Genomic DNA, 13,685 nt, shown 5'->3' on the forward strand with positions numbered 1-13,685 from the left:
TTTCTAGCTGCCCATGGTAGTTCCAGAAAATGAAAACAGCTGGCTTGGTGGCTAGATTAATGGACCCATGGTTGTTGTGTTGCTAGACTTTTACTAAGTTGCCAGAAGCTGACACAGAGTCCAGTTTATTACTCACCTACTGTGTAGGCAGCAGCACCTGCAGAGCACTGTTTCCAAAACAAGTTTAGAGTCCAAGCTATACCTGAAATGCAGAACTGGAACAGATAACTCAGTCCTCCCTACACATACTGAAGTTACACAGAGCAATGGATTTGTCCTTTGGCAGTTTTTTCCATTCTTGAGAGAATGAAGTTGGGGGAAAAGAGTGACAAGACGTGATAAGAGACCTCCAAAGGGGTTTGGCAGGGAAATTTTCTTCCCATTCTCTGTTTCCAGCCCCAATACATGGATCACTACATTTGCAAACAAATCAGTTTGCACTGATGAGTGAGAATTAGAATTTGTTCCCTTGCACCTACAGAAGCAAGGACCTATCCCAGAGAGGAGGACACAAGGAAGGTTCTTTGAGCTCAGACTGAGCTGCACACAGGCCTCCAATTTCTTGAGCTCTGAGTTATGCGAAAGGCTTCCACCTTCTGGAGTATATCACCATGGTATAAGAAAGACCATTGAAGAACCATGAAGAACCTCCACAGAGCAAGCACTAGAGTTCATCTCTTCCCCACATCTTGCTGCACTTGTTCCCCAGGTGCAGCACTGGTACCCACTCAAAGACTCTTGATTGTGCATAAAGGCAGGCTCACAGCTTAATTGATATTAAGTAATGTGTGGCAGGAAACATCTCCTGTCTCCTCATGCTCTTGCACAGAAGAGCTGGTGCCAAACAGTCATACATACTTGTTCAGCACCTATAAAAACTGTAGAAACATATTTTGAAAAGATAAACTAAACAACAAACAGAAAGGAGGAGAATGGCAGCATGGATCTGAACTGCAGTTGCCAATGTTAACAGTGGAAGTAGATCTGGGATTGCAGCCTGGTCAGTCACTCCTTGCTTTGTCAATTTTGAGGCAAGTGCACAACTAGAGAGCTGTGAGTGCACATTGGTGTCACTACAGGAGACTGGCAGGCTTTGTTGTCACAAAGTCCTGTTCCCCAGGAAAGCTGCCATTTTGCAATTGTGCCTGAGACAGCATTGCTAGGTCACAGCATTAGCACCATCCCAGACATCTGTGCTCTGACACAGCTCCCATCTCCCTCAGCTACTCAGTCACACCAGAACTCCTCCCCAGCACTGTGTGGACCTTCTAACTTGCTCTCTGCATACGAACCTTCAACAAAGTCGGAGGCAGTGTATACATGGGGTTTTGCTTTGCTGACCCCATCTGGCTTGTTCAAGCTCCCCACTGCTAACTCGATCACCTCTATCAACTCATCTCGCTTGTCCTTCCTTACGGGTTTCTCCTCTGGGTGCCGTGTCAGCCCTGTCTCCAGCTGGTACACCTTCTGGAGGGTGAAGCTCTCAAAGGGCACTGCTGCATACTCTGTGGACAGCTTAACACCGCTGTGCACCTCTGCTTTGTCTACTTGGGAACGGAGGAAAGCCAACAGGTTGGCCTGGGCCTTCTCTGGTTTACTGTGGTCAAGTTGAATGTCCAAGGAGTCTGGGTACTGGTTCTGCATGTCCTTAAGCTTCTCAGTCCTGCCCTGGAGCTCAGCCTTCAACTGGGCAATTTGTTTCTTCAAGCTGATGACATAATTACGGTGTTGCTCTTCTCGCTCTTGCAGAATGGCTTCATATCCCTCCTTCACAGTTGGACTGTGCACCCTGGGCAAGGCAAGCTGCTGGTTGTCACCCTTGGGTGTGCAAGCCAACATATAAACGATAGACATTGAGCAACAGGCCACCACCAGCAGGCCTACAAGTCGGGGAAGAAATAGAATAAATCCTCGTCGGACCATCATATCTCAAAAAGCAGAGTCTAACTCCACACATGCAACAGTTCTTATATACATGCAGTGCCACAGAGGCCTCTGATCTTGGAGTAGTCTTACACAGATGCATGTATGTGCAGGAATTGATTTGTCAGCTGTCTTGAAATGTGTGCTCTGCCTCTATATGGAGCTCTCTATGGTGTATACCCAGCAGGACCAGAAGACAAGTTATGAAGCAGACAGGACACCTCCTGATCCTCATGGCAACACCTATGTTGCTGCAATGTGATCAGACCGTGGCAGATGGAGCCTGAGAACATGAAAGATAAATCACAAAGACAGACAGGTTAGAATTTGGTCATTCAGTCCAGACCATTTAGAGTGTTCTAATTTACCTAGTTTCTCAGCTGCTCTAGCAGATCTCAAAGCTGTGAAGTGCTTCAGCTAAGACCATAGAAGTGTCAAGATCCTTATGTGGAAAATCCTGTATGCATCCCTTTCATCATCAATAACATGGCTTGGCCCATTGCCAATGGAAAACTAGTCCAGGCCTCAAGGACTCCTATGCTTCAGAATTACTAGAGGGGTCTAGTGATCAGATGCTAAAGTACTCAGTTTATCCAAGCATTGACAGCCTTTCAGATGTTCTCAAATCTTGGAGTGTTCACTCAAGTTTTGAAAGGAAGGCACTCAGTCCCACATCAACCACATATATTTTAGCTTCCAGGCATGTTTTTTCCAAAACACCAAGTGTCATGGTCCATTCAAATATATGAAGCCTGATCTGGAGCAGAAATCTGATAACCAGAAAACTGAGAACTGTTATCAAAGGCCAATTACTGCAACTGTCATTGTTTGACATATCCTATGAGATGCTCCCATAAAAAACAAATAATGAGGAAGAGGATATTTTCCAGGAGCACTCAATACTGATTTTACTCAAAATCAGCAGAAGCTTTGTTACAATTTTGAAACTGTCATCATTGCACAGTAGTTTAACATTTCAAGACCCTCTTCTGTTTCTCATAACATTACAAAAAGCCATTCAAAAATGTACAGTACTACTCTGTTTTCCATTCTGCCCAGGACTATAGACTATAGAGAAGGTGGAACTGGAAACATTATAATTTTTAATTAAACTTCTTCAAGTATATATAGGAAAGGGAAAAAACTTAGATGACTGAAGTTGAATATTGATCTAGCTGTATGCTACATTAAAACAATTGTGCTGAGAACATTACCAGAAGGAATTTCAAAATCCTGTGGGTTTGGCCCAAACCAATGCTGGTACAAGGAACTTCATCATTCAGTCAGCTGACTGTATACTTAGGTCAAGGTTGAGTAGCATCCTAGATTACACTTTGTTAGACACAAACACAATCAAATTAACCCCTTGATGCTCTCCCCTTGCATGCATGCATGACATCATGATACTCTTTTGACAGAGAGAGTCACAGTCCTTTTAGGCATATATCCTTGCTGACACACCCTTAAGTAAAAACAGTTTGACTAAGAATAAGACTTTCAGAGTTATTGTCAGTTATTTCTAGTCTCAAATCAAAGTCTTATGTAGGACTTTTTATAAACTGCTCTATGACTTTCCCCCCACTCTGTCCTGATTGACTATTTCTCCATATGCAGCAGTTACACAGAGATATTTCTGATGCTTGGATTGTTATTATTTATCAGTTTGCAGAGCTTCTGGGAAAAAACCCAACTTCGAGCAGGAATTGAGGGGGCTAGAATGAGCCATAAAAATAGTACTGTATGTTTTTCAAAGTAATGTGAAATTACTTTTATAGCATTTATAGGATTCTCCAGAAAATGTCAGCATTTTCAAAGGAAGAATTGATGATTTTCTAGAAAATTTTCGAGCAGCAGGAGAAAAGGACAAGATGAAGATAGCACACTTACCTTTTTGATGTGATCTTCTCTTTGGAACATCTTGGTCTGCTACAGCTTCTTCTCAGCTTGCCAAAATCATTGCCTGTTTATCTCCCTTCTTATGCCTTTCCCAGCAAATGCGTGTACTATGAAAAGCGCTGTCAACCTCAGAACACCTCTTCATTGCTTTCACATTTGTCAGCTGCCTACATCTTCAGTCTGTCTCTCGTGTGGTGAAAGGCTGTAGTGGAGACGCTTCCTATGGATGCACTAAAAATGTTGGCCTCCTGCAATGTAAAGGAGCTTGTCAAAGCAGGGAAAATTAATCTGGGCATTTCTAACTGTACAACAGATCTGGCTAGAAGACTGTAAGAAGGTAGTGTGCAGGGAGACAGGGTCAGGAAGTGGTGAGATGTAGTACATAAAACACTGCTGTGCTTGTATGCTTCCCTTCACACAATTACTCCATTGACTGAATTGGCAGAAGCTGAACATCAGTGAAAGGATTAGTTGTACTAACATGGTATAAACTGAAATTACATCTCAATGGCTTAGATAAACATACCATTTCTGTAAGCAGCAACAGATTTCAGTTTTGGGCAAAGAGCTCTTCAAACATGGACCTTAAAATGTATGTGTATATAGATAGCTATCTTTACTGAAATATAGCATCTCTCTCTTCAGGGTACTATCTCTTTTCTATATTGTTTTCTGGTTTGAAATCTCCCCTATCAAAGATGCATCTTTATAAACATTTCAGGACAGTAAATTATCAGAGTTACTTTATTCTTTGAAACACTGTTTTCATAGTAAAGAATTAAGATCATGTGGATTTTAACCTTCTTCACAGAGATTTTACCATCAAGAGTGGAGGCATCCTGACAAGAAGCTTTCATTGCTTGCCCTTTGGATCTGTCTTATTAAATTGTACTGGTAGCTCCAGTGGCGTTGCCTTACAGTGACTGACATTTAAATATACAGCTGTTACTGTACTACTATCTCATGGGCATGCTTGTGAAAGCAGTCCAAATCCAGATCAGTTCCAAAAAAAGCAGATTACTTTAAATCAACACCAAAGGTGGTCACAGCTAAGGCATCTCAGCTGCATAGGCAAGGACCAGGCAAGGATGGTAACTCCTCCTAACAACCATTCTGTTGATTTCACCAGACCAACACAGTTTCACACCGAGATGAAGAGAAGACAAACTGAAATGTCAGGGTTTTTTTCCAGGAACTGACAAAAACGCCTCTGTATTTCACAGCAGTCAGCTGCATCAGTATTAGTCTCTTAGCAAAGAGAAGCTGTTAACAAATACACAGTGATTAGTCTGGTGGCTGAGGAAAGGGACATTAATTCTAAAAAAGCCTGCACTTGTGAAAACATCTTCAACCTCAGTTCAACCTGCTAGCCCAGCCAGAGGTCAGCTCAGCTCACAGAGGTGCTTTTCACTTGTTTTCAAGGAGCGTGGGTCCAAAAAATGCTCTAAACACAGAAGCAAATTCTGTCATCACTCTAAGCACTCTGTAAATATTTCTGCACAGTGGAGGGTGCTGCACCCAATCACAGGGAGTGGCAAAAAATGGAAAGTTGTTTTGTTTGAAATTTCAGATGGTATGCATCCATTACTGTTTCTCACCAACTGAATTTTTATTTGACTGTAAAGATACAGGAAATTCATCTCTGCACAGAAATGCCAATGTATTTCAAGTCTGAATTTTTGACTCTCAAAAACCACACTGAGAATCTGTGCAGGAGAAAGGGCCTCAAACCAAAGTATCTCTGTATATGTATCTCCCCTCTGAACTCCACAATTTCTGCACTCCTCATGCTGAGGATAGAAATGAATGGCAAAAGCTCAGTCATATTTGCATAGGCAGTGATCTCTCAGCACACATGACATGAGCAATGCCAGATAATTCCATGTTTTTAAGTACTTTCTGCCACAGCTTCTTATTGTAGGTGTAACTCAGACTGGCAACTCCCATTTTAGCTCACAAAACTCTGAAATTCCTTTTATTTTCTTTTTTTTTTTCAGTAGAGGCAGTAAGTGGCAGAAGCTGCAATTAGCTTTTGTGTAGGTGTTTGAAACACCTTCATTGAATAGCAGCACATGTCACTGTGAGATTTCACTAGAATCATAATAATCTCTGAAATGAGCTGTGGGGAGGAGGAAACAGATGTTCCACCCAGACTTTAAGTGCCTTATGATAATAGAGAAAGACATTCTGTAGCCACTTGTAATTTGCCTTGAACTTCTTAATTACAAGGACTGTGCTTAGCACTGCAGACAAATTAGTCTGCTTTAAATGTTAGGAACAAGATTTTCCCCCCTAGTTTCTCAACAGAAATCCAAGGCACTCAGCAGAATGGGACATGTCACAGGGATTAAAATTTAGTCTCACATAAAAATTTTCACACTTTACGCAAAGATTAAGATTTATGCAAAGACTTATGGCCAGATCATGATTTCTTGATTACTTCTCAGCCCAGTTCATCTGTCCAGCACTGAATTAAACAAAAGGCTGAATAAAGAAAAAAGCCTGTCTGATAAACTGACTGGATGCACCTACTTAACCTTCTTGCATTGTCCCTTGTTAAAAATTCTATTGCTCCCTCTTGGGTTGACACATATCCCAAACAAACCACTCAAAGTCTTAATGTCTGGTTTCCAATCTTCAATCCAAATAAAGGATTAGTGAGAAATAGTATTCAGAATGAAAATGTTAAATTCTAATAGTTGAAGACAGTAGACAACTTACAGTAAAACTCTTCATTTCCTAATCTTTGATTCCAGACTTACATTGTCACACATTCTCTCAGACATTCTCAATATCCAGCCCTGCCCACAGAAGGACAATTACACTGTTCTCCTCTGTAAATAACAATTACAGTCTCATCATCTCAGAAATAGGTTACAACAACTGTTAGAAGTTGTCTTCAAAAGAAGAAACCCTCAAAGCTTTAACAGTCCTGGAAATACTATATTTTCCTCTTGTAAGGGAACCAAAAGTAGCTGCCTCATTCAAGAAGGAGCTTACATTCAATATACAGCTATAGACTTTTCACTCTGGAAGCTACAAAACCAGCGCTGAAGTCCTAACTATTGCCTTTCTTAGTATCTGGACCCCATTTCTGCCAATTTAATTGGGCTCCTCTCATCAGGGTAAAGTAGTAACTTTATCTGCTATGCCACTTAAACTGAATTCTGAGGTCCATGTGTACTTGTGTTAGACCATCCACTTACATGTAGTCTCACTGCTCATGAAAGCAACTTCCCCAAAGACAGTCCAGAACAGAATTCAAGATTACTCTGAAAGCCTTCTGCTGTCATATGCAATAAACATACCAGAGTTGTTTCAACTTTTATGGTAGTCATTATTACTGTTACAGTAGACATCCACTAATAATTATTTCTTCTACAGTATCATTGTTTCTGTTTTAAATAAAGCACTCAGAAGGAGTATTGAGGTCCCTTTGTCCTCCCAGTGCATACCTATTTTGTGTGTGGGTTTGTCTATGTGTATACACACAAAAGAGTGAAAGCACTATTGCTTTCCTTTCTCCACTGGTAATCAAACTAGTTTTAAAGTAAAAAAACCCAAAACACCGAGATTAAGCAGTAATTAAGTTCTAACAACATCTGAAAAGAACTATTGTAACACCTAAAATTATCTCCACACACCAATAACACTTTTTCTGATAAAAACCCCATTATTTCAAGTTACTACAACACTCCTAAAACTGCTTTCTCTGCCCCAGAACAATGTTATCTGTGTAAGACTTGGCAGTTTTCCAGAGATCGATACCCAACCATTGCAAGGGTCTGTGTTAGGAATGCTATTTTTTGTATGAGGTCCTCAGATTTCCACTTTACAACCAAAACACACCACCCTTCTCTGCTATACACACTGATCTATAGATATGTAACCTGCACATCCTCAGTGCAATTGTTAGTGGGGTACTATAGGGTGCTTCCAAAAGCCTTTCCTGTGAGTCTTCACTACTCTGTCCCTCCTCCAGTAAGGACATGACAGATCCATGCCTTGTCAGGCTCCAAAGAAAAAATGCAGAGATGACAAGCATGCTCTGCTGCTGCAGAGGTGCTGTGACTCACGAAGACCTAATCCATGCTACTTCAAGAAAGAAATGACAAGGCTTTTCTCTAAAGGTCCATTTCTCATTACCAGTCTCTGCCCTGTAGTTTTAGGAATACAGTTTCTCCAAAAATGTTTTGAACTTTGCTAAAATGGAGATGAAAAATATAATTTTGGGTTGAGCAAAAATTCAGCCTGGTCTTTTAAGAGCAAATTAGCAAACCATCATAGTTTCCAGAACTAAAAATTGATGGTAGGACTGGACAGCTGAGATGTCCAACTTAGCTGGAAGATCAGCATCTTCTGAATATGACCAACACTTTTACATCCATTTAGGTGAATACCATCTCTGTTTTGTAGATGTGTAAAAGAGGAGCATTTTTCTCCAATCACATGCTCCAAGAGCCCTACACAGCATCTAATATAGCAGCATGCTGAGAACAGTTTCTTTTTGTAGGAAATTAGCTAACAAAACAAGGACAAGCTACAGCCAGGGAACAGCTAAATAATGCTGCTCCAATTTACTTCATTTTAAAATCTAATTCAACAGTTTCTCTGCATGCAGGGAGCTTCCAGATAGACTAACCCAGCTTTAACATAACACCAATCTATGCCAGCTTCTGAAAAATCTCAGAATCAGAGTAATAAGCATAAAACACAAAATCCTTTAGTATTTCCTAATTAAAACAAATAATGGGATAAATTTTACTTATCCATTTAATTCTGGACTTGGGAAAAAATGCCACTATTTCACTTTGAAATGTTTACACATGCACCCTCAGTGATTTACACAAGCAAAAGAAAACTGACTGCCACCACAGGTATGAACAGTCATTCCTTTTAAGAATGATGACGACCACGGTTTTATGAAAGAAGCTCAGGTCAGCAGCAGCAAGGCCTGTAAAATTGACGAGATCAATTGCCCCGATTGATGTGGGGGCACTCTGTGAATGCTTGCTGGTTTAGACCCATCTCTTCATGACTGTTACTTAAAACATTTTCTTGTACAAAGTTCAAATTAAAGTCATATTATGTGAGGAACCCCAAGGATTCTGCCAGATGTACATCCCACAGTACCACAGCCAGACTTTCAATGAAATATGAAGTCCAGTGTATGCACACATATGATATAGGTCATGAATCAGGGTAGGTTTAGCACCTATCTAAATAAGCAAGAGCATGATCTATCCATTGATAAAAATGCACAAACATGCATGGCTAAGCTGTGCTCAGAAACAGGAAAGCCTAGCTAGGCTGAGCTGCAGGGTGGAAAGCAGTTTGTGTCTCTTCCAGTATTTAACTAGGATTTATTTAGTCAAGGCTATAAAACCTCTCATATGTTTTTCTGAACTCAGCTTCAGTTCAGCCCTTCAGCCACAAGTTCACAGTGCAGTGAAAGCCCCCTGATTTGAAAAGAGCTGAGAGGTGATAAAGTACAGTAACAGTGACTGGAGGTATCTATCCTATCAAAGTCCCTGTAAGGTAGCAATAGAGTTTTAAGATGTTTGGACAATTCAGCCTGACCTGGAGATTATGTCTTCTTCTCCTTGCCAGAAATCCTTGGTACAGCTAGAATGCTCTGTACAAAGCTAGATGTGGACTTGAACTTCATTAACTCCAGCAGAGTTGGCAGGGGAAGAGGTTTCCTTCCTTCTGAGTCCAGCATGTGCTGGGAACTGAGAAGAAACATCTGGCTCCCACAAGTCTAATACTATATTCTTACGGTAATGCAGAGCCCTAAATTTTGAACTCTTTGTACTTGAAATGAAAATTTCTGGCTATGTGGTATCAATACACAGCTTTAAATAAAATAATTAAGAGCAAAGGAGACAATAGGAAAAAACATTTTTATAGTCAAGGGATTAGGTAAGTTATCTAGGCTGAGCAAGAATTAGCAGGACAGGGACTAATTTTGCTGACCAAGATTACTTTTCATCTGTGGTTTACATTACAGCAGAAAATCAAGTTTCAGGCTACGAACTAATAATCAGGAAGCCAGAAAACAACTGCAACCTGGTTTAGTATTAGAGAAGCTACCCAGATTCTGCACAGAACTCCAATACATGCAGCATTAACAGCTTTCACAGCTGATGTACCAACCCCCAAGCTCCACTGATCTGCTTTTCCCTGTCAGTCTGGTCTGTACTGATAGACAGGAAAAGGCCAGGCCCCTGATTCAGCCCCCATTTCCTTCCTTCTCCAGGTTAGTGCTTACTCGGAAACAACATGCCACAAGGTCTCGTTTAGTTCATCACCCACTGTTTTGATATGTGGTTTTGGTCAAAGACACAGCATTTCCTTGATATACCAGGAAATAATCTCCTAGCAACTCTTTGAAAAGCCCAAGCTCTTCCAGTTATTTCAGTAAAACAGTTTTTCTCTTTCTAGAAAAAGTTTCCTTTTTCATTTTTTTATTTGGGGCTAACATAATACTTGAATCTCACTGACTTCACCTTCATCATTAAACTAGCTAATTCTTTACTACGGGAACTTGAAAAGATAAATCACAGCAAAATCTCTGCAGAAAAAGCCTAGGCAGAGATTAAAAGAAAGGAAGGCTTTTTTATATTTAATATTATACAGTCTTCTATCCACTTGACCATGAAATTCTTCTTCCAAAAAGGAATGAAAAAAACCAAACCCAAACCTGAGAACAACCAAAAATTAAAGTACTATCTTGCAAAACACAGATATCTACAAACTTTCATTCAGATCATTTCATTTCGACAGAATGAAAATGTTTATCATTGTATGACATTTTATCACTTACACAAATTTATTTCTAAATAAAATATTTCAATAGCCTGTGAATGCCTACTTTGTTTTCACAAATCAAAGTGCTTCAAATTTCCATTTCCTGACAATTTTTGTATCTTTGAAGGTATCAGAATGGACACAGGTCCACAGAAAATTGCTTTTGGTCAAGTGGCTATAAGAAAAAATATTCTTTTAATTTTAAGAAAAAAATTCTATATCTTTTAGTTAAGTAAACCAAACCACATTTTCAAGTGTTAATGAGACACCTGCTCACAGTTACTTTGGTTTTCATCTCTGATCTCAAATCGTACTGAAAATGGAATCTATCTTTCGATTTCTTTATAAGAAACCTCAATTCAAACAAGCACTCTGATGTTTTATTTTACAGCTCTCTGATATACCAAATTACAGCCATAAACATATTTTCTCATTGGTTCTTAAGAAAATTCAGTTCCCTTATTGACTCTATTGGTATCTGGCATTAAAACTGTAGTTTATTAAGGAGGTTTTAATTGTAGTTACTGCATATTGTCAATAGCTCTTAAACCCAGTCATTCAGCTAGAAACACATTAAATGCTAACAGTTCACTCAAGAGGCATCCTGGTTCTCTAACACAGAGCTGATTGACGACATAAGTAAAGCCAGTTTCCTTTACCAGCAAAAGCTATCCTTTTTTCCCCTTTTGTCAAACAGAAGTACACCCTGCAGTCAGTTCAGCATTTCCTGAAAAGTTCCAAAGAGCCTATCTCTTGAAAGAATTTCAGGCTTCAATCAGAACCAAAATCATTTCATGCCAAGTTATGAAATAAGGCACACAATATGATCTTACTCTGTAACATTTTTCCTCATTGTACCACAAAAGTATCTGACTTGGTTTAATGTAACTTTGTATCAAAGTTGATGCAAACAATAATTTTATTTTTTTTTCATGGATAGTTAATTTTTTTTTAAAGAAAACAGTTTTCTGCTTATCCTTGTTCCTTACATGCAACGTTTTTCAGAAAAAAGGAATAGGGAAAAAAGTGTAAACTCACAGCCTACCAGAATACTTGAAGAAAAGAAATTTCCTTATGAGATGAAGCTTCATGCTACTGAGTCTTTGTTTCTCTCCACATGGAAACCTGTCTGCAAATGACAGCATTATTTTTATTTTAACAAAATTGGCTAGGATGTGTGCTGGCACAACTATGTAAGCTAATGAAACAAAAAGAAGAAATTGCTGCTGTGTCTTTACAGTTTTCTCCCTTTCCCTCCTTTTTATCCAGTTCTCTGTGGAATATTAAAATTGTATCATTTTCAGCACCAACTCGCAGCACCTTAACTCAGTTTAACTCCTTACATCTCCACTATTTTCTTTCCTTGTGTTGTTCTATTATCAGAACATGGGTTCAACAAGGGCTATTGGAAACAGCAGTGAAATGTCTCACTACAAATGGTTTATTAGTCCCAAAAAGAAAAATTCTTCTCCTATAGATGTACAAGCATCTCCTTTTTCCAACTGCAGTCAAAATAACAGGCAATCTTCCAGTACTGGCATCTTAAGGACAAATGTCAAGAGATTTTAACAACCTTTTGTCTAAAAGAGGAAGGAAAGTAACTGTTGGTGGAACATGTTAGCTGGAAAACAGCAGCTGAAAGCTCCTACAGGAAAGAATGAAATATGAGCAAATGGTGTCAGCATGATCACATGACAAAAAAGCAAGTCATACCTGGTTTAAACAAAACTCACACAGAGCAAGAATTTTTAGACACTAGGTTAGTGCATGTACAGGGGATTTTGGTGGTTTAATTCTCTCCTGTGGCATGCACCCTTGACAACAAACTTTTCATTGAAAGCATGACAAAAATCTCAGTGAAACTGAAGAAGCTGTGGGAAATCCCTATGTTCTTAAAGGAAAATATAGATAAGAAAATCTTCCCAATAAAGCAGACATCAGATGACATCAGCTATCTATGTAATCTATGTAACGATTTACATTGCATCTCTTAGAGGACACAAGTGCTTTGGAAGGTGAAAAAAGATCTTGTATACCAAAAAAATATTTTTAATGTTTGTGATTTGGATGACCAATCTATTCCCTAAGCAGAAGTTTGTATTTTGTACCAGATATGCACAAGAAACGATTCTTCTGTTTGGGACATGTAATTTTCCTTCATTACTTCTCTGGATTTTTACCATTATTTTGACCTCCATTGCTTCAAAATTGGTATTTTTCCATCTCCTTGTCAGAGAAGCTACATGCTACTATATGTTTAGGTTCTGCTTTTAGCTACTTCTGAAAGAGGACAGCCAATTTCAATAGCTACTCTTCTTGATGGGTACTTCACCTGATTCTATTAAGTTGCAGTCAAAAAGGACAAAGAAAATTGTATTATATGGAAATAACTGGAAAGTTCAAAGAACATGATTATCATATAGACAATCATAGGTAGAACTCTCCCTTGTTTACTGTAAGAGACATACATGCTGACAGATCTAATTTATTACATTACCTAAGGTCAGTCTCCTGCACTTACCTCCTGAATTGTCTCCTGGACTCCATCTACCCACGCTCCTGATGGGAGCCCAGGGAATTTCCCTGGCTACCTTAACCACCTAGTCTGTTAGTTGTCTATGGCTGGCTGGGGCAATTGCTCCCCCAGACCACCTGGCCCACATGATTATTTCACTGAAGAGCCATCATCACGCAATGTCAATTAACTTCTTTTACATAATTGTAGTGTGTTTATTACTGCAGAAAACCACGACTCAACTAAGGTAACATGTCAGGGAGTAGAAAACCTCCTGATAGGTTTCACACACTGACTTGCCTCCTGCAAGACTAATCCAGTGTTCTATTGTTTATTTGTTTTATTTCTAACTTCAGTTACTTTTACAGGATTACAAGACATCAGCCAACCTGTAGAATCCAATAGTTCAGTGTATCTCCAGCAAGTCTAACCGATCCAGTATGCACTTAGCACAAAAAGGAAAGAATATAACAAAAATCAGATGTTCTGGGCCTCCCCTTTGGTTTTATACATCTACTTCTGCTTTATTTCAGATATTCTA

General features: G+C 39.4%; 1 protein-coding gene across 2 annotated transcripts in view; it reads right to left on the minus strand.

The window, feature by feature from the left end:
* Positions 1-13,685, minus strand: part of CSGALNACT1 (chondroitin sulfate N-acetylgalactosaminyltransferase 1) — a 41,529-nt gene that overhangs the window by 12,763 nt on the left and 15,081 nt on the right. The window contains exons 3-5 of one of the 2 annotated variants that reach the window (XM_086891634.1): positions 11,675-11,758; positions 3,811-4,067; positions 1,293-2,206 (exon numbers count right to left, since the gene is read on the minus strand). In XM_086891634.1, the coding sequence (XP_086747760.1) occupies positions 1,293-1,926 (634 nt within the window). In that variant the 5' untranslated portion in view covers positions 1,927-2,206; positions 3,811-4,067; positions 11,675-11,758. The remainder of the gene's footprint in view (positions 1-1,292; positions 2,207-3,810; positions 4,068-11,674; positions 11,759-13,685) is intronic. The other variant, XM_023946989.2, reaches the window with a different exon arrangement.

The sequence above is a fragment of the Cyanistes caeruleus genome, chromosome 5 (assembly GCF_971803275.1).
Source record: "Cyanistes caeruleus chromosome 5, bCyaCae1.hap1.1, whole genome shotgun sequence".
In the NCBI taxonomy this organism is placed as follows: Eukaryota; Metazoa; Chordata; class Aves; order Passeriformes; family Paridae; genus Cyanistes; species Cyanistes caeruleus.